Source organism: Ciconia boyciana, chromosome 26 (assembly GCF_034638445.1).
Source record: "Ciconia boyciana chromosome 26, ASM3463844v1, whole genome shotgun sequence".
NCBI classification, from domain to species: domain Eukaryota; kingdom Metazoa; phylum Chordata; class Aves; order Ciconiiformes; family Ciconiidae; genus Ciconia; species Ciconia boyciana.
The window spans coordinates 2,208,037-2,227,273 of NC_132959.1; the positions used below are offsets into that span (position 1 = coordinate 2,208,037).

The following is a 19,237-nucleotide window of genomic DNA, read 5'->3' on the forward strand; positions in this document are numbered from 1 at the left end:
AGGGGCAGGCAGCCTCCGCCGTCACCCCCCCACCTCACCGCTTTGTCCCGAAAACAAGCGTAACGGTGATTTGTTTTAAAAAATATGTCTTTAATCGCTGCACTGAGGAGAGGAAGGGGAGGAGAGGGCTGTCCGAGATCCAGCGGGGGGGGGTGGTGTGAGGAGGGGGGCGGCGGCGGCCCCCTCACCTCAGTCTGTGGACTCCAGCACGGACTCGCTGAGGGCCAGGTCCCAGTAGTGCTCTGCGCCGTGCTTCTTAAAGTGCTCCCGTGCCATGTTCTCCGTGGGGCACTGCTTAAATTTCATTTCGCCGAAGCTGCGGTCCTTCGCTGTGCCCTGGGGAGGAGAAAAGGGACGCTTTCCAACCCACCTCTGGGGGAAAGTCACGGGAAACACGGCTCCGAGCGACTCGGGGAACCCGGGAATGAATATTTTTTCAGGCTGACGCGTGACTAGGGGGAGCGCCGCACAGGCACTGTGTGCGGGAGACGTTCCTAGTTCGGCTACAGCTCAGGAAACGCTACAGAAAGCGTCAGAGCGGCAGGTTTGCGTCCGATCCGAAGCCTCAGAACATCGTTTCTGCCTCAGCTGCTGTCAGACGGGGCTCGCTTCCCTCCAGCCTAAGCCCCCCCGTATTGAACTACACCCGCGACTCACCTCCCAAACCAGAGAGCATTTGTTTGTTTTCTTAACAGACTCCTCATCAGACTCATCATCATCTGAAAAAAAAAAAACCAAACCACCAATAAAGCTAATTTTAGTCCCAAAGGCAGAGAAGGAGCTGCTTCACCACCCCTCCGCACGCAGTTTTACACTTACCCTCTCCCTTTGTGTTCGATGTTTGTTCGTCCCATTTTATTCGATGAAGCATAAGACGTTTGAATTTCTTCTGTGCTTTCGGGCCTGGGGAGAATCGAGACTCAACATTCACAAAAAGTCCTTTAACCTTCAGTTTTTAGGAGGTTCTAAAAAGCAGCAGAAGCCAAACGATGCCCACAAACACTTCCCAGCGCACCCAGCCGACCGGGCACGGGCAAGTAAAGCGTGGCCAGGCCGACCCAGCACTAACGCGCCCGGGTTGGCCAAGCCTTTCCCGCATCCTTTGGCGCAGCTTTCGGCCACCTCGGGATTTCCTGCTGCCAAACAGGCTCTTTGACACCTCGCAAAATTACTTAGAACTGTGCAAACCGTGAGGAACTGCGCCAGACTGAGAGATGAGGCTCTCCTCCCTCTAAGCATCCGCTCAGAGCATCGCGAATTCAAATCAAGTGCTTTTCCCTTCAACATCGAATGCGCTGGGTTTTCTAACTGGATTACAGTGCGCTCTGCAGTCAGCACTAACCCCATTAGAGCCGTAATTAAGGGAGTTTCAAACAGCCTCCTTATTTCCTTGTCCTTCCGTAACCCTCAGTCAACAATTTTCATGGTAATTTTTGCTAAGAGGCAAGCTTTTGAACGCTACGCCGTGACCAAAAGCCTGCCTCGGAAGTCCTCACCTCCTTCTACCACGACCACGTTGACATCTTTATGTAACACCACCACGCCTGTTAAGTACAGCTGGCCAGCGTTCGCCTCGATTTTGAATTTTTTTGCTGGATTGCTCAAGTTTCTGACCCTAAGGATCGGATAAAAAAAAAAAAACAAAACACCAAACCTTTGTAGAAAAACAGAACTATTATCACCAGCCATAAGAGCTTCCTACCCTGCCTCGATTGGGTCCAGCATTTCCTCCTCCAGCTCCTCAGGGGCTTTACCCACACCTCGTTTGTTATTGGACTGCTCAGAGGAGCTGCGTCCGTCCCTTCCCATTCTCATTTCATTTAGATCTCGAAAGTTTCCCGATTTCTGCACATCAATGTACCAGGTTAGCTCTGACAGCCGGGAAATGGCTCTCCTCATCAGAAACTTCAATCCCAGCTGAAATGCTCCAAACCTGACGTGTTTTTAGTGCTCGGCTGTAACACGGTGAGTTAAGGACAGAGTTAATGGACACGTCTTTTGGGACAGTGGAATTGCTACAGGCCGGGATACTTTAATACTTGATGGAAACCTGACGTGCTACTGAAGGCTGCTCCTCTCTATCAGCAAGTTTCTATAGGGCAATTCAGGTGTATTTAGAAAGAGACGTACGGTGAACCACTGCCAAGAGCGCCCAGCCCAGCGCTCACCTGTACACAGCTATGTGAACTCCCTGCGAAACGTCTTCTTTCAGCTTTTTAACCTTCTTCGCTTTCCGCTGTTCTGCCGTGAGCTTTCTCGCAGCGTTTGCTTCTTCATGAGCTCTGGATGCAAAGAGAGAGGCAGCAATAAGCAAAATGCAGCCTGCGGTGTACCCGTTACAGCTTCGAAATGGATCCTTCTCTTCCTAAGCACAGAATATGTTCCACGGATCCCAAAGCAGCTGCAACGCCTGCCCGGATTTCTGCCTCCACCTGCCTGAATTAAAAGCACAGGGGCTTTTTTAAGCCAGTCACCAGTCCAATGAATCCTCGGTCTCTTCCCTGAAAACACTGATTAGTAACAACTGTGACGGCGATCATCATCATGGTGAGAAACTCGTTTAATACAGGGCACGAGGCCACTCTCCAGTGGCAAGAGCTGATCACCAAGACCCAGCTCCCCTCACGCCTGGGAAGGGTCATTCAAGGCAGCTGAAACAGGATACAAGAACAACACGCAGAAAATCACACTGCTTCTGCTTTGCTGCATCCACTCAAGCATTTCGTTCTCTACAAATGCAGCACCAGCACTAAATCCATCTAAAAATGACCAAAAAAAAAAAAAAGGTACAACGTGCCACCTACTTCTGTCTCTTCGCCATCTGCGCTCTAACGTGAGCTTCGACTTTTGTTGGGTCCTGAACAGCTTCTGTCCCCAGTACTCGCATCAAGTTTGAAATTCTCACTGCAAGGGAAACGGGAGGGGAGCTGTGAGAGGCTCCTGTCGGACACCAGCTTGCCATAAAAATACCAAGCACGCCTGTAGGCTCATAAACCGACTGTACAGGTAGGTATCGGGTCACACCAACACACACCGATACACAGATCTGTGCAATCCCGTAGAGGTGGTGCTGCCTGCAGCATTCCCAACCACGTCCGCGCTTGGCCCGGGCCGCTGGTTTGACGGCTAAGGGCCTGCATCAGCCCGGAGCTCTGCTCGCAGCCTGCCCGCCGTAGCCGTCATTTACCTTTGGGCTCTGGCGGTGGCATCAGGCCCAGCCTGACTTTCTCTTGCAGCTCCTTCTGGGCTTCTCTCCGAGTCTGTCGCCGTAATTTCTTCTGCTCTTTCTTAGTTAAATAAACACCCAGGGTCACTGGTGTGTCACTGTCCACTGGGAAGAGAAATGAAGCAAGATAAACGTAAACCTGCTTTTGAAGATGTGAAAACACTGCCTGCAACCGTGACACCCGTACCACGCTCCGTTATATCCACACCTTATCGACAAACCCGACCTCTGCAGCGCTGCAGGCTGTTTGCACCAAACACAGAACCAGGAAAACAGGCTATTTTTTGATTTTACTGAGAAGTAAAACGCTCTGTGGTTATTTGATGTCCCTTCCTCAGGGCAAGAAGGTCAAAACCAACCTGCTGGAGATGAGGAACTCGTGTCTGCACTGCTGCCCCAGCGAGCACAGAGCAGGCCATCGATAGGTAAGCAAGCTACTGGTAACCGCTACAGGTTTTATATCAGGTTTCCAAAAACCGGGCAGAGAGTCTCCCTCCCAATTTCAGCTACCTTTGCAGAGCTTCCAGACTTATCTTTGCACAATTTTTTCTCCTCACAGGGACAAGAGACACTGGGCTGCAGGGCTACAAGTGGGGGCTCGCATGCTGGTTCACCCCACCAAGCGCCAGCCGCTCGGAGTATTTTGTGTCTAGTTTAACAGCAAAGTCAACCAAAACTGGGGCAGTACCTGGCGGGTTGAGCTGCGCTGGGTGCTCCACGAGGTTTGTGATCCCAAAGTACTCGTCTCTCTTTGAAGACGTTCCACCTTTTCTAGAAAGGAGAGAGTTGGGCGTCATTGCAAACCTCCCAGCCTGAATTCCTGCGTTCCCTTAAACACAAGCCATGAAAAAAACAAAACAAAACCAAAACACTTCCCTTGGGCCAGCCGTGGTGGGTACGTGACATGCGCAAATCCCTACCCAAAGCAAAGCCCAGAGCTTGACGTGCTGAAGGAGACGCGCAGTGACCTAGTATTAATGCGTAGGCGTCTCCCCCGGTGGAATATCCACCCACAGTTCATGGTTAGGAGGCAGGCTTCCCACAGCTCTGCCGTGAATGAGACTTGTACAGAACACTCACTCATGCTTGGAAAAAAAAACCAAACCAAAACACACCACCAGCTTTGGGCCAAAATAAAATTCCTCTAACTCTATGGCAGTCGCTGGAGGAACGCTGCCTCCAACAAGGGAGAAGGGCTACCACCAGCCCCAAGAGAGACTTTGGGAGCAAACCTAGCGCCTACCTGGATCTCGGAGACGAGGGAGGTGGAATTCAATAGCTCAGGCAGATACGTCTGGCCTGAGTTACCCAAGTGCTCAACAGACCACCGTGTCACCCCCGAGAAACTCCCCGAGTTTCCTCCTGCGGCAGAACGATCAAAATCTGGCAAGTAAACTACTTACAAGTCAAGGCCGTTAGGGATGATGTAGGAGTCCCACCACTCTATCTCCGGGATCTCCCCCTCTTTCAGCTCTTTCTTCGGGGTGATAAGAGCCAACTTGGTGGAAGTGTGTATCCCCGTCTTCCTGGCAGCCTGCGAGATCTCTGCCTGCAGTTTTTCTAGTTGAGCCTGAGAACAAGGAGAGGAAAATGGCACATAAAGGTCATTCCAAAATAGCACAACCTTCAGGAAAAGCACAATATGTAGGCACCTGCTGATTTATTTGGTTGTTTTTTTTTTTTTTTTTTAAAACAATCTGAAACAGACCGCAGAAGAAACCACACAGCACATGACGGTGGAGTGCTTTTGCAGAAGCTCACAAACTTGCCAACAAAAATCTGGTCTTATTACTGAGCCTTCTAGGAGCATGGAACGATCCCAAAGGAGCGTCTCCCTAGGCATCATATCCCTGGACTTTCCTGTCTAATGAAGCTGTTCTCTCCCCTTCTCCCCAAGAACTTGGGCATTTTACCAAGATTCCTTTAAATCTCCACCTCCAGGGTGATCACTTCTGTGGAAAGAACACTCGGCCAGAAAATGATCGGTTCTCTTTGGAAATTTTCAATCTTTTGTCAAAAAAATAGATTTTTGTCTTTCATCAAGTGAAGACAGCTGTAAGAAAATGCCTTCCACACACATGTTCTAATTTGGATGCCCGCCTTTCCGACAAGAACGGTGTTGACAGAAAAGTTTCAGGTGACTTTACTGAAAAGCTTCTCAGTCAAAGCCAACACAGCATCCCTTCACATCCCAGGAGAGGAGAATCAACTCCCATCCCGAACCGAACCCTCACTTCTGTGCTGTCAGTTAGCATGGCAAGACCTCAAATACCTTCGTTCGCAACCTCTGGGCAATTTTCTCAAATTTGCCTTTTTCATGGAACTTAAAGGTGCGTTTCTGACGCTGGGCTGGGGTTATGGAGACCCGGGGGTCAAAGTAAGTGTTCGACTCCATATCTTCCGAGGGCTTTTCTTTAAGCTGTTGTTTGAACTGCTCTCTCTTCACAGCTCTGATGTTTGCTTTTAGGGTTGGCATGCGGTGAGTCAACTCAATCTCTTTACCAGTCGCATCAACAGTTCGGCCTTGCTCATCCAAGATCAGTGGCGTAGGCTTTGTCTGATCCTTCAGCTCCACTTTCCTGGTGGCAAGACAAGATACATTGCATTAAAATGCGAGTACAGCATTAATCCAAAGGAAACGTGAGCCTTATTTCCACGGTAAGCACCAAAGCAGCCCACGACTTGTGAAAGGCCTCCTCATAACGTTAAATCTCATCTATGCCGCCAGAAAGGACTCAAATCTCGCGTGCAGAAGTTGGGAGTCTTACCCAAGGAAGGAGTAACCTCCATTTCACCTCCTTAATATAAAATTTGTTCCTTCAGCAGCCGTTAAGGCCACTGTTAGGGAACCAACAGTGCTGGGAAAACCTTTGGTCACACTATCCATCAGCATTCTGGCGTTACGCTCATCAGGATTACACAGCAAACGGCAGGTACTCACGGTGGCGCGATCCCCATCGCGTGCAGGTTGGCCAGCCCCACCATGTTGGCGTTGCCGATGAGCCCTGGTTTCAAGGCCAGCTGAGCCTGGATTCGGGCCTGCAGCTCCGCAGCTTTCCTGGCCTTCTCGATGGCATCATTCATGAACGTCGCTGCCTGGGAGGGCTGGATCGTGTTGCCGATGGGGAGACGTTCCGATTGGGATGAAGAAGAAATTTTTGGCTGTTGACAGAGAAAGAAGTTTTGTTACGTGCCTGTTCCAGCACACCTAAGTCAACATGTCATAGCTGAAACGGGGACCGTGGGATTCGCCTGTTGCTTCTGGTAGGTACCTGTGGTGTTGGAGGACTGATGAAACTCAGCTGCTTTTTCCTCTCTTCAATCTGCCGGGTGGCTGCCTCCATCATCTGTTTGATCTGTGGAAAGAAAATTGGATAGTGAATTTTTCTTCCCTCTATCAGAAGGAGGGAAGGGGTCCTCAGCACCCTTTTACAGCTGCAAACACACGCAAGCCAGCTTAGTCAGAACAGAATTGTACCAAACTGCTCCAATCAACAACCTACGGCTGTAGAGAAGGAATCCAAGTGCAGGCACTCTCTACCAAAACCATTTACTCCAGCTTATGTGAAGAGAACATCCAAACTTTCCTCACTCGAAGGCTTCACGTTATCGTCAGCCTAACGCACAAGCGGCAGTGAGCCTCGTGAAGCAAACGCAGGCAACGATCGCAGCAAACAAAGGACGGTCAAGAGCAATTTGACATCTGCTTGCTCAGCTTGTGATATGAATTAAGATAAACACTAAACCACGTTGGGATTCATGATCTCAGGCACAGGCAGCTCTGTTCCGGGGCAGAGCTCAGGTAACACAACCTTGTTAGACTGACCTGTAGCTTGGTCAGCATCCCAGGGCTCTCTGATGGCGGGCCTGGAATGACCTCAGGCTCATCCTCAACCTCCTCGAATCGCGGTATGCGCCGCTTCTTGACGCCGGAAGATTCCTTGGATACCTCAGAGTCATCACCAAACACATCCTAACGTAAAAGGAGAGAAGGAGAAAAGAGTGGTTAAAAACAAAGAGTTGTCCTCACGGCCACTGTTTTAAGATGAGAAACCACCACGCAGATCAGATCCGCCACGGTACAGTCAGCACTGCCTTGTGGTTCAGAGTTTCCAGGGCGGCACTTGCAGGCTGATCTACCGGTAATCCCACATGAAGCCTGCGCCCTGGTCCCCCACCAGAGAAGCATCAATGATGATCCATGCAAGAGCTTGAAGGACAGGAGACATCACAGGGATGCGCCTGTGTAAAAGCCGGCATTGTTCTCTCAGGCGGTCAAAGTTTTTTTGGCACTGAGGAGATTTAAGGTCTCGCTCAGCTACCCAGAGAGATGGAAAAAGCCTACCCACAAGCTGACCTGACTGGGCTAAAATGCTTTCCACATCTTCTGCCAACTTCAGAGGGTTTGGTGAAGGAAGCTGCGCTGTCCTACCACCTCCTCCCCAAAAGGAGGATGCAGCTCCAGCCCCAGCGTGGGTTGGGACACCTGCGGCACTCCCTCACACTCCGACCCAGCCGACTCCAGCTCGGATCCCATGACGCTGCGCTCAAACTGAGCCGCTCCGGAGAAGCGCAGCTCGGAGAGCAGGCGGAGCAACGACCACGCTGATGGACTCGCATGCAGCGTGAGGGTCACAAAACAAAAGGCGAGGTGCGCTTTATGCGGAGCTCTGTTCAAGCAGGCTCCAGCTCGTGAGACTGCAGCCATGGATTTCATCTAGTCAGTGCCTGTTTTGTGTACGGTAAACTGGATTTGTCCATGCGACTGTGTTATCGTAGTGTGTGTGTGTCAAGGTGTTATTCGAAAAGAAAATATACACACCGGTTGTAAGCGTTAGTTGCAATCCCTTCTTCACTATAACGGTTCATATTCTACAAGGACACTTCCTCATCCAGACACAGGTACTTCTTGGAAAACCTACAAGTTCAAGAGAAAGGACTTGCCCATAGTATAAAGTGTGTAAACCATTACGTTTTAGTTCCTGAAACTTCCCAAGCAACGACCTACCCCACAAGAGTTAATCGAGGAGAGAGAAGGCAGGCCAGGCAGCACGCTGAAGACAGCTAACATGACCAGTAAGTAGCATTCTGAATTAATCCACTGCTCATTGCTACAAGATCTAAGTGTGCAAGTACAAATTCAACTCTAAAATCTGCACCAGGGTGGGGGGGAAAGTCAGTCTGCAAGTATGACCATGATCTGACAACCTCACCAGACCATCTCGCGTTACAGCAGGGTCAGGACAGATCTAGACCTTGATGGAGGACCTCCAAGAAAGGTAATTCTGGAGAGAAGGGCTGACAATTTGGCAGGCAGGACGCCTGTCCCCACGCCAGGAGCCAAGAGAAGAGGATAGGTCTGCTCTGCGGCTTCCCAGCCGCGCTTTCGGGTTAGCTGGGAAGCTGAGAACACCATTAATCACCTGCGGTCATGCGAGACACCCCAGCGGACGCTTCACTGGAGAAGAATCACCTACTGCACACCCAGCCCCATCCCTGCTCCGCTCGACCAGCACAAGATCCCCTCTGCAACAGGATGCTGCTCCCTCCCCTCCCCGTAATGCAGCACACTGGCCACGGCCTCGAGGAAGATGAGAGGACAAGACAGCCCGACGGTGGGCACGATCTGAATTCAACTTGTGAAGAAAGGTGGGATCCACACGTGTTAGCCGTGCCACGGGGCTGCAAGACTCACCCCGCCAGGCTGCAGCCCCCAGTCCTGCCACCACGAAGCACCAAGCAGCGATGGGATTGATGACGTCCCTATCTCTCTGCCATCTCCCCAAGAGGTCAAAAGCAAGAGGGTGGAGGGGAGCAGCTAGGATCCACCAGCCTAGCCGAAACCTCGCTTTCTAACGGCCCCATGGCAGCTCGGCACAGTGCGTGGCTGTGCCAGCCCAGTACCCAAATTAAAGTGGAACGGCAGCACGGAAATACTCGAAAGACACTTATTGGCACCTCTGTTGTGATCAAGAAAGCTGCAGAAGACTGAAGTCCTTTCAAGCTACTGCTGCTCTCGGGAGGCTGGGACATGTGAACCCAAACCTCTCCAGACGAGTAAATTGGGTTGCACCGCTACTCCTCGGGCTGCACCAGCTCTGCAGGATGGAAGCTGTTTTAACGCGCCATTCCCTAACCGGTGAATGTACCCAGACCTGGAGGAGACCCTTCTCTGGCACCAGTTAAAGCCTCAGCCAGACAGTGGGAGAAAAAAGCAAGTTTCTAACAGAAAATAGGGAGTGGAGGAAGCTGTCTCCCAGCACACCTGAAGAGATCCAAATCCTGAACAGGATTATTCTAGCTCGCTGAGGTTAAGTGCTGACTAAAACCATAAAATTGGAACCTCGGAAAGATTGCCATAAGATAGGAACCTCGGAAAAAGTGAAAGGAAACTTACTTTGTAAGCGGGGAGCAGCATGGAGAGTAGCCCCTTTTAAACTCGGTATGCAAGTGATGGGAAAAATGCAATTCCAGAAGATGGCGAGTAAAGTCTTCAAGAGAAGAAAGGAGGTGAAAACAGGTTTGGATGCATGAGACCTCCACCATCCCAGACAAGCGTTAGATGGGAGAAACACCAGAGCGCTATTAAATCCCTGCTGTAATTAACCTTGTGCTACGACGCGACTTGTCAAAAACCACCCTCTGTTGATTTCGGATGGAAAAAAGAGAATGAAAACCCACCAGATCACCCACCGCAGAGCCCCATTCACTTGCTGACGGGGAGACTCGGCTGGCGGAGTGAAACGCGGCGCATCTGGGCGAGGAAGAGCAACGGGAAGTTGCTGGGAGCTGGGAGAACCTATCCCAGGCTCCCAGGAAAAACACAGCACTGCCAACGCAAGAGTACGAAAGAAAACAGAGAGATGGTGCCCTGTGAAGTTACTCTGCTGCACAAGCCTGGTGGAGATCGTTAGAGAAACCAAAAGCCTAAGCTTCCATCTTGGCCGCCAGCAAGGAGAGCACGGAGAGCACGGCGCTACCTCATCTGAAGGTAAAGAGAACCGGAAGGTAAAGGCTCACACACTTCATCATGGAGAAGGGTCTTTTCTCTTGAACTTTAAGCGTTACGAGATGTACCTCTCTGGAAGAGGAAAGTGTGGCAGAGTACCTGTGCTGCCTCCACGGCCACCGAACCACAGAAAAAAGCAATCAATAATCACCTTCAGCTCTCGCTTCCGATTCCGGTCACTGTTGGATTTGGAGTGCCTGGAGCTTCGGCCTTCCTCCACCGCTTCAAAGAGCTTGTCCACAAATCGTAGGGTGGAATCGTCCAGAAAGGGCTTGAGGTGGTCTGGAAAAGAGGGGGAGTTGTGTAAATGGCAGAATTCACTGCTTGGGATGAGCAGGAGAACGGAGAATTTGCAGAGACTTCTGCGAAGCTGTAAACCACTTATTTAAAGGTGGATTCAACCCTACTAATGCAGCGGGGCCTGCGACCTGGGCTCCAGAGGCCTCTGGGATCTGCGGATCCTGTTGTCAGGAGCTTTAAACTCTGAAGGATTAAGGCAGTCCAGACCTCGACTAGAAAAAATTAGGGCTCTAATGGTCAAAAAAAGCGCCACAGGTTAAATTATCGTTTTCAATTCCTTTAGAAAAAGAGGCCTTAAATTCTTTTTCACTTCCTCGGTTTTTGTAACATATTCCACAGCTTTTGATCGTGTCTCACCTGTCTGTGTGGATTTGCATGTACTCACCTCTGCCTCATCCAGGTTGAGTCAGAATCACCCCCACGTACACTCGAGAGTTTCCAGGTTTGGGGGGTTTTGTTTGTTTTATAAAACTGGCTCAACGCAAACCAGATTTCACACCTGCAAGGACGCCCCCGACACTGCCAGCCATCACCGGCAACAAAACCACAACCTGCCATGCAGCTCAGCATGAGGTCGGTCTTCCGGGAATAGAGGGAGGGAGTTTAAATCTGATTTGAGGCTATTTCAAGGCTATTTGAGGCTTTGTGTGCACCTATTTTCTCCGTCAAGGGGGTCTGACCACCTCTACAAACAGCTGCAGGGTTAGGGTTGGAGCCTGCGGGACGTACCGGCTGCTTTCTTCTTGTCCATGCCCTTCCCAACGCAGTTCAGCGCTGCAGTGACCACGGTGGGCTCCGAGAACCCCAGGACTCTCTTCACTGTCTTCTCGATCCATGGTTTCAGCTCATCCAATTCCCTTTTGGAGAGCGACATCTTTGCCAGGAGCTGAATTGAATTATCTCGCTTGTACCTGTAAAGAAGACAGACGAGAAAACCACAGCCTAGTAAAATAAAGTCTCAGATCATCATTGCTCCAGTGCTGTGCCTTGCTCCTTCATGAGAAAGCTCAGAAGTGGTGAAAGCTCTCAGAGATGACTTTTTCTCCATTGTTTTTAAAACACAAGCTAAAATTAGGTGAGCCACACGTGGAGGAAGGCCCTCAGCAGTGAGGAGCCCACGACCTGAGCAAACAAGACATAGCATCAAGCCCTGCGAAGGGAAATTGTGCTTGCAGATTACTCTGCAGAGAAAGCCCTGAACCTCCCATGTCCCACCAGCCTTCCCTCACGGACAACAGAAGGACACGTGATGAGCACCGTACCCGTCCTTCCACATCAGGCTCCGCTTCCACACACGGATCCCCCACAAACGGGACGGGAACATTTGGTCTCGGGGCGTCCCTTCACGCCTCAGCTTCTCTCTGAACCTCTCTCGGTTCTTTTCGTGGCTGCTAGGCCAGTTACTAATGCGCCTCAAGACCCACAGTCTGCGCTCCATAGTTTCAGAAGAGCGATTGCAAGCCTGCCTCACACGACGTGAGCTAAACAACACCTCAAGCAGATATAGGAAAACCTCACACGCACCCGCTCACCCTTAATTAGTCTCTTTCCCGTGAGGTTCACAAACTACTTTGAACACGCTCTGCTTCACCGATACTTAAAAGTTCAGCACACGCCCAGCTGCTTCTGTGTTTGCTGCTTAAACCAGCAGCCACCGTCGGCGAACCCGAAATTACAGATTTTTCAAGGCAAAAATTTCTCGCAGTTAAGTGTTAGCGGTTCTCACGCTGTCGGTCACGGTCTGCAGATGCAATAACATTTAATTACGCGCCCGGGCTCTAATCTGATTTGGAAACCAAGTCTCCTTTATCTGGAAACAGGAGAAAATCTTCTTAAGGAAATATGTTTGACCTCGGCATTTCTTCCCCACACGAAAAGGCCTGCAGAGCCTTGACATTAACGTCGGTCTATTTTAACAGAAATCCGATCAAATACGGTTATCGTTCCTGAAACTAAGAATTAAGAGCCTGGGCGTTAGTTCTAACGAAGTACTTCTCGATTTGTGGTCTGTGAACGGCAGCCAAGAGAAGAAAATCTTAAGGTTTAAAGCAGCGACGAGGGGGCCCGCTCCCTCTGGAGAGCTCTTACCTCTCTGCAGCCCAACGCCTGAAAAATCTCTGCGGCCGCCTCCTTTTTACGGCAGGTTTCGCAGAGATATATTGAAAAACAACGTCAAATACAGCCTAAAAAGAACATTATTACAGAATTCCACCTCTAAGTTCTGACTTTGCAGTACGTAACGCTTCGGGACAAAGCCGAAGGTTCAAGACGAGTTGAAATAATTAATTACTACACTGACACATCAATAGCTTCGTGCACTTCTGCTATTAAACGTGGAACTTATATAATTAGTGCTTCTTTTAAGCTCTATATTAACCTTCAACCTCTTTAATCTAACAAGGACCCACAGAGGAGCACAACAGGTTTATCGGCGTTTCACTCAGAATATCGGGAGAGCAAACGCGCCGTTCACTGTCCGTAGGGAACGCCTCCGCCAGCACTTCGAGCACCCCCGGGACCGCGGGGACTCGCATGGGGCGTCAACAAGGAACCCGGTGGGGAAATAAATAACGGCTACGTCAGATTTTAAATACAGATACAAGCACTAACCGTCTTCACTGCGTTACTTCCCGGAATGGTGAGAACCCGAAGCCGATGCTCCCGCGATGCTGTCGGCCAGACAAACTGCTTCCTTCGGGGAGAAAACAAGGAGAGTTCAGCTTCGCCACCTCAAACTCGCCCGCCTGAGGTCAGAATTCCCGCCCAGGCTCCGGCCCCGAGCAGACACCGGCTTCACATGCCCGGGACGCGGCTTCACACGCCCGGTCGCCACCGAAGCGCTGGAACTCGGCGCCGGAGATCCCCGGCGGCCCCCGCAGCCGCCACCCGCGGAGCCCGCCGGTCTCCCGCACGGCCCCAGCTTCCCACCGCTACGGGAAGCGGCGGCTCCATCCGGCCCGCCGGAGCCCGCGCTGCCCTCGCCGGCCGCCCCCCCTTCCAGTCCCGGCGCTGCGAGCGGGACCCCCTCGGTGCGGCCTCGCCGGGGGAAGCAGCCCCAGCGCGGAGGGCCCACGGCGAACGGCTCCGCGCCGGTTGGGGGCCGGCGCCCAGCCCCGGGGCCGCCTCAGGCCCGGCCTCCCCGGTGCCGCCCCTCAGCCGCGTCCTCTCCCGCCCGGCGCCCCCCTCCCTCCTTCCTTCCTTCCTTCCCGCGCTGCCCCCAGCGCCCCCCTCCCGTCAGGGGCGGGCCCCCTGCCCTCACCGGAGCGGGCGCGGCGGGGCGCGGCCCCGGCAGGCCCCGGCCCGGTCAGCGGCGGCCCTGACGGCGACGGCACGTCGGGGCGGAAGCGGAAAGGGCCGCGCGGCGCCTGCGCGCCCGCTCACGCGGGGGGTGCCGGGAAGAAGGAGGAGGGTGGGGCGTGAGGACAGGGGCGGAGCTTACAGGGAAGAGGCGGGGCGCGCTCTCCCGGCCCCGCCCACATCACGTGGTTGGCGAGCACACACCCCCCCCACCGGCTGCGAGCGCGGGAACCGACCACGTGTCCGCCGCGGGGCCAACCCCCGCCTCATCAGGCGTAATTAAATAAAAATAAATTAAAACGCGACTAAAGGGAGGGGCCTTTATTTGGAGGGGGGAACGGCCGCCCCCCTAGCAGCCCAGCCAGGGGTCCTGCCGGCTGCTCCGTGCCAGGAAGCCGATCTTCCGCCCCATCTCGGCGTTGTAGACCCGCCGGCACGCCTCGTAGGCCAGGCGCTGCCGCCGCCGGCACGGCTTCTCGTAGTACCGCCGCCGCCGCACCGCCTCCACCAGGCCGTCGTGCGAGAGGATCCTGGGGAGGGGGAGAGGTGAGGTGAGACACCCCGCACCCCCCACCCACGGCCCCCCCCCCAATTTCTGCGGCCGCGGCGCCAGAGCCGAAGCGTTTCCGCGTGGGGTTTGCGGCTTCCAGAACCGTCGCCCGCGGGAAGGACCCGACCTCGGATCACGAGGGAGCTTCTAACGCCGGGAGCTTCGTTAAGCTGGGACTAACGAAGGCGGGTGCGGTGCGACGATGGCCTCTCCTCCTCGGCTGCCCCTGCGAGGGGCTGTCGCCGGCCACCAACCCTCCAAATGCCCGGCGACGCCGCTGCCCGCATCCCTGCCCGGTTTTGTGCCCATTTCTTTTTTTAATTCTTTTTCATTGAATAAAATCCGTGTCCGAGGAGGCGGCGGGACAGAGAGCCGGCGGGACAAGCCCCGCAGGGCCCTCCCGTCACCGCCTGTGCTTCAGAGGCCTCAAGCGTAGAGAAAACCCCTAAAAATCTATGTTCTGAGCCCAATTCTCGGGGTCAAACGGGACGAAGAGCCCCCACGGACGCGCCACGGGGGGATTCGAGGCGGAGACCCCCACCCATTAACTAATTAACCCCGATTTAATTAGCGCCATCGTTCTGTCCTCCAGCTTAACGGGACCCTCCCGAGCCCCAGAGCCGCCCCAGCGCCGTGGGGTCCCCGCCCGGCCGAGCCCCGGGGCAGCCCCGGTGACCCCCCCCGGTTCCCCCCGGCCCCTCACCTGTTGAGAGCGCCGTACGCCGCCTCCACGTTGCCGTTCTGGACCATGACGGTGCGGCCCACGAAGCGGAGGTGGTTCGCCATGGCGGCCGCCGCTCTGCTGCGGGACGGGGGGCGGCTGGGCCGGGGCGGCCCCGGGCCCCGCACCTCCGGCAGGGCCGCTTCTTGGTTCTTCCCCCCCCACCCCACGGCGGGAGCTGGCAGGGCCCCCCCTCCCCTCACGGCGGGACCCGGTAAGGGCCCCCTCCCCTCACGGAAGGGCCCGGCCCCCCCGCCACCGGAGGCCCCGGCAGAGCCGCCGCTGCCCCCCCGCCGCGTCCCGGTCCCCGTCCCCATTCCCGTCCCGGTCCCGCACACGTCGCGATCGCGGCGGGACCCCCCCCCCCCCCCCCGGGGAAGCCGCGCCCGTTCCACTCACCGCCCCAGCGCCCCGGAACCGGAAGTCAATCCGGGCACCGCGGGGGCGTGGCTTGCGGCGAGGGTCGCGGGGCTGTGGGGCGGGGCTTGGGGAGCCGGGTTCGGGGAGGGGCGTGGCTGGGAGGCGGGGCCGGGGGCGGGGCCTGAGCTTGTGGGGCAAGGGGCGGGGCTGGGATGTGGGGCACGGGGGCGGGGGTTAACCCTCGGGGTGCAGGTGACGGGGTCAGGGCTCGGATGTGGGGCAGGGGTCAGGGGCGGGATGGGGGGGGCACCGGGCCCTGTCGAGGGCCTCCAGGCCCGGCCCCGTGGGGCTGGGGGGGTGGGGCACGTTGGGGGCACCGCACCCCGTGGGGCCAGGCTGGGCGTCCGGGAGATGTGTGGGGCCAGGCTGGGGGGCACCGGGTCTGCCCCCCGCCCCCGGCCCTGCCGCACAGCAGCGGGGCACCGTGGGGGGGGCACACGGGGGTCCCACCGCGGAGGGGGACAGGGGTGGCACCAGGCACAGGGACCCCCCCCACCCCCCCAGGGGACAGAGGACACCGGCACCGGGCGGCCCCGGCCGCTCCCGCGGCGTTTATTGCTTCCAGCAGGGCCGAGCCGTGGGGCAGCCCCACTCGCGGGGGGGACACACACGACACCCCGCCCCGGCCCCCCAAAATGCCACGCGGGGGAAGGCACGAGCCCGGCGGGGGGCCAGCCCCCGCCCCGGCCCCCCGCAGGGCACCAAGGCATGAGACCCCCGGGGAGGGGCTCCGCTCTGGCGAAGGCACGTGCCCCACCCCACCCCCACCCGGGGGGTTTTGGGGCTCCCGGGGGGGGTCTCGGGGTCCCCCCATGGGACGGCCCCGCCCGCCCGCAGGTCTCACTGTCCACAATTTAAAAAAAAAACCAAAAAAACCAACCATCCAAAAAGGCAAAACCCAAGAAAACCAGGAGAGACCCCCCCCCGGCGGGGGGGGGGCGGGTCACGCATCCGGCACCGGGGGGACGCGGGGGCCCCGGTCTGGGTGGGGCGGTGGCACCTGGGACGTCCCCCCCGATGCGTTGTCCCCAACGTCCCCGTGGGGACGGAGGGGGGGGTGTCCCCGGGCAGGCGTCGGCAGCGGGGTGCCCCGGGGGGCCGGCGGGGGCGGCAGCGGACGAGGAGGAGGGCGGAGGCGGGGGCCGGATCCTGCGCGGGTTTGGGGGCGACGTGTGGGAACCAGACCCTCAGCATCCCCTCGACCTGCAGCAGCGTCCCCAGGTAGCGGGCGCTGTGGGGGCGGAGAGCGCCCGTCACCCCGCTGCTGGGGGTTGGGGACGCCCTATGGGGGGTGTCCCTCTGCCCCCCCCCCCCCCCCGGAGTTTTGGGGGGGGACACTCACCCCATTTCGGGCTTCTGCAGGACCCCGATGATCCGCTGGATCCGGTCCATGGCCACGCTCTGCTGGAAGCTGCTCAGCCCTGCTCGGGACCCCAAAACCTGTGAATCCTCCTTGGGGCGGGGGGGGGGGGCGAGGGGGAGGGGAAGGGGTGCGGGGGCACCCACCTCTGTCGTATCGCCCCCGCTTCAGCCCCTCCAGCAGCTCCGCCAGCGGCTGGATGAAGCCCCGCAGCTCCAGGCACTGCGAGGAAGAGGAGGAGGATGGTGGCCGGATCGACTGGGCAGGGGGTGTCGTGTCCCCCCCCTTGCTTCTCCCCCCCCTCACCCCCCCCCCGTTTCAGGTGGGGAAACTGAGGCAGAGCCGGGGCGGAGAAGCATTTTGGGGAGCCAAGTGCTGCCCCACCCCCCAGATTTGGGGGTGCTCCTCCATTTTGCTGCCCAAAACTCACTTTTTGGGCAAAAAGCCGGTCGCCCTCGCTGGGAGGGGTGTCCCCCCCATCGCCCTTTCGGGGCCGCTTCCCCCCCCGGGGCGACGAGGGCAATTCGGGGGCGCTTGGTCCGGCTGTCCCGGCCGCTTGCGGCTCCGCTCAGGTTTGGGGGGGCTCGGGGGGGGGCCGCCCGCCTCGGCCTCGCTGTCGGAGGGGCCCCCCGGGCTGGAGGCGGGGGAGCCGCAGGAGCAGGCGCGGGCGGGGGGCTCCATGGCGGGGGGGGCCCCCCCGGAGGAGCCTCTCCCCGGGTTCAGCTCCTGCGGTGCCGCCCGGCCGAGGCCGCCTGGAGAGAGGGAGGAAAAGAGGGGGAAAAGGGGGGAAATTGGGGAAAAAATGGGAAATAAAGAAACCGCCGCGCTCCCCCGTGGGCACCCCCTGTGGGCTCCCGGGGCGGCGGGTCTGGCACAGGGTGGGGGGTGCAGGAACCGGGACCCTTCACCCCAGCACCAGGACCCCCCACCCAGGATGGGGACCCCCCGCCCAGCACCAGAAGCCCCACCCAAGGTGGGGACCCCCCACCCACAGTACTGGGACCCCCAGGACCCCCCCGACCGGCCCCAGGACCCCCCACCCAGGGTGGAGACCGCCAGCTCCGGGACCCCCCACCCAGCACCGGGACCCCAACCTGGCACCGGGCCCCCCAACCGGCCCCGGGAGCCTCATACCCAGGCCCGGTCGTCCCCCCCCCATCTGGTCCCGCGCCCCTCACCCAGGCCCCCTAACCCTGCCGGGGACCCTGCCAGCCCCAGCACCGGGACCCCCCACCCGGCCCCGGCCACCCCGGTCCTACCTGCTCCCGGCCGCAGCTGCGGCGGTGCCGGTGTCCCCGTGCCGGTGGTGGTGCCGGTGCCCCGGTGCTGGTGCCGGTGTCCCCGTCCCGGTGCCGGTGCCGCTGTCCCCGTCCCTGTCCCCGTCCCCGTTCCCGTCCCGGCGCCGGCGCCGGTTCCGCCCCGGCTGCGGCGGCCCCACGCGGACACGTGCGCGGCCGCACGTGCCTCCCGCTGGGCCCCGCCCCCCCCGCGCGCCCATTGGACGCCGCTCCCCGGCAGCGGGCGGAGCCTCCGCGCCCCGCCCCGCCCTCTCGCCCCCGTTGGCCCGCGCCGCCGGCGGCTCTGCCCAATGCGGAGGCCGCCCTGCGTTGATTGGCCGGGAGGGTGGGGCCGCGGCCACGCCCCCCCATGTGGCGACACGGGGGGACGCGGCGCCGGGCAGCGCCCCCTGGCGGGCGGCGGGGGGCAGGCAGGAGCCGGGCCGGGTCACGGGGCCCCGCGCTGGGGGGTCCCGGGCCACGCCCCCGCCGCGCGGCGGGGGCACGAGGAGCCCCCTCCCCCCGCCCCCGCCCCGCCCCGCCGCGAGCCGCCAATGGGCGGTGGCCTCGGCCGCGCGTCACGGCCGGCGCGGCCAATGGGGGGGCGCGGCCTCGCCTGGGCGCGGTTACATAATGCGGGAGGGCCGGCGCGTGGGCCCCCACGTGGGGGCGGGGCGCGCGCCTGGGTGACGTAAGCACGCGCACGGGAGCGCTGGCGGGGCGGGGCGTCCTGGGCGCGCGCGTGTCCGCGGGCCGCCGCGGGGGGGAGGGGGCGGGGCTAGATAAGGAGGCGGGGCTGGTAAAGGGGCGGGGCTGGCAGAGGGGCGGGGCTGGCAGAGGGGCGGGGTGAGGGGAGCCGGTGCAGGGTCCGCCCCGCCCCAGGGCCCCCCAGAGCCCCCAGCACCCCCAGCCCCAAACCCCCAGCACCCACAGCCCCCAGCCCCCAGCCCCCCAGCCCCTCCCAAGGCCCCCAGCCCCACAACCCCAGAGCCCATCCCCGTCCCCCCGCCCCGACGCCCCGGGGATGGCCCCTCCATCCTCCCCGTCCCCCGGGGGGCCTGTCCCGGGTGGGTATTT

General features: G+C 58.3%; 3 protein-coding genes across 5 annotated transcripts; all 3 read right to left on the reverse strand.

Annotated features, from left to right (window-relative positions):
- Positions 1-69: 69 nt before the first annotated feature.
- On the reverse strand, positions 70-13,940 carry PRPF3 (pre-mRNA processing factor 3). Of its 2 annotated transcripts, none has more exons than XM_072846738.1 (17): positions 13,795-13,940; positions 13,146-13,227; positions 11,265-11,446; positions 10,387-10,517; positions 7,053-7,199; positions 6,499-6,582; positions 6,168-6,388; positions 5,499-5,805; positions 4,630-4,796; positions 3,915-3,997; positions 3,188-3,331; positions 2,805-2,904; positions 2,169-2,282; positions 1,497-1,615; positions 820-903; positions 658-719; positions 70-336 (listed from the first exon to the last, which is right to left on the reverse strand). In XM_072846738.1, the coding sequence occupies exons 3-17, from the start codon at positions 11,407-11,409 to the stop codon at positions 190-192; spliced, it is 2,055 nt and encodes a 684-aa protein (XP_072702839.1). In that variant the 5' UTR covers positions 11,410-11,446; positions 13,146-13,227; positions 13,795-13,940; the 3' UTR covers positions 70-189. The 2 variants fall into 2 exon arrangements, with proteins under 2 accessions (XP_072702839.1, XP_072702840.1); XM_072846739.1 differs by lacking the exon at positions 13,795-13,940 and adding an exon at positions 13,464-13,618.
- Positions 13,941-14,138: 198 nt separating this feature from the next.
- On the reverse strand, positions 14,139-15,690 carry MRPS21 (mitochondrial ribosomal protein S21). Of its 2 annotated transcripts, none has more exons than XM_072846741.1 (3): positions 15,503-15,690; positions 15,086-15,181; positions 14,139-14,362 (listed from the first exon to the last, which is right to left on the reverse strand). In XM_072846741.1, the coding sequence occupies exons 2-3, from the start codon at positions 15,166-15,168 to the stop codon at positions 14,182-14,184; spliced, it is 264 nt and encodes an 87-aa protein (XP_072702842.1). In that variant the 5' UTR covers positions 15,169-15,181; positions 15,503-15,690; the 3' UTR covers positions 14,139-14,181. The 2 variants fall into 2 exon arrangements, with proteins under 2 accessions (XP_072702842.1, XP_072702841.1); XM_072846740.1 differs by having other exon boundaries at positions 15,086-15,184; positions 15,503-15,689.
- Positions 15,691-16,216: 526 nt separating this feature from the next.
- CIART (circadian associated repressor of transcription) lies at positions 16,217-19,155 on the reverse strand. The gene is given in 7 exon segments (XM_072846486.1): positions 16,217-16,754; positions 16,866-16,944; positions 17,030-17,105; positions 17,314-17,405; positions 17,408-17,635; positions 18,143-18,485; positions 19,144-19,155. Coding segments are annotated over 7 exon segments (1,221 nt in total). The 3' UTR covers positions 16,217-16,363.
- Positions 19,156-19,237: the final 82 nt, after the last annotated feature.

Coding starts and splice junctions, on each gene's coding strand:
- PRPF3 (XM_072846738.1), bottom strand. CDS start 11,409: ATGTCGCTCTCCAAAAGGGAATTGGATGAGCTGAAACCATGGATCGAG. Junction 4,797..5,498: donor CCCAGAGGTTGCGAACGAAG/GTATTTGAGGTC, acceptor CCTTGTTCTCAG/GCTCAACTAGAAAAACTGCA. Junction 337..657: donor AATGCTCTCTGGTTTGGGAG/GTGAGTCGCGGG, acceptor TCTCCTCCCCAG/GGCACAGCGAAGGACCGCAG.
- MRPS21 (XM_072846741.1), bottom strand. CDS start 15,168: ATGGCGAACCACCTCCGCTTCGTGGGCCGCACCGTCATGGTCCAGAAC. Junction 14,363..15,085: donor GCGTACGGCGCTCTCAACAG/GTGAGGGGCCGG, acceptor CCCCCTCCCCAG/GATCCTCTCGCACGACGGCC.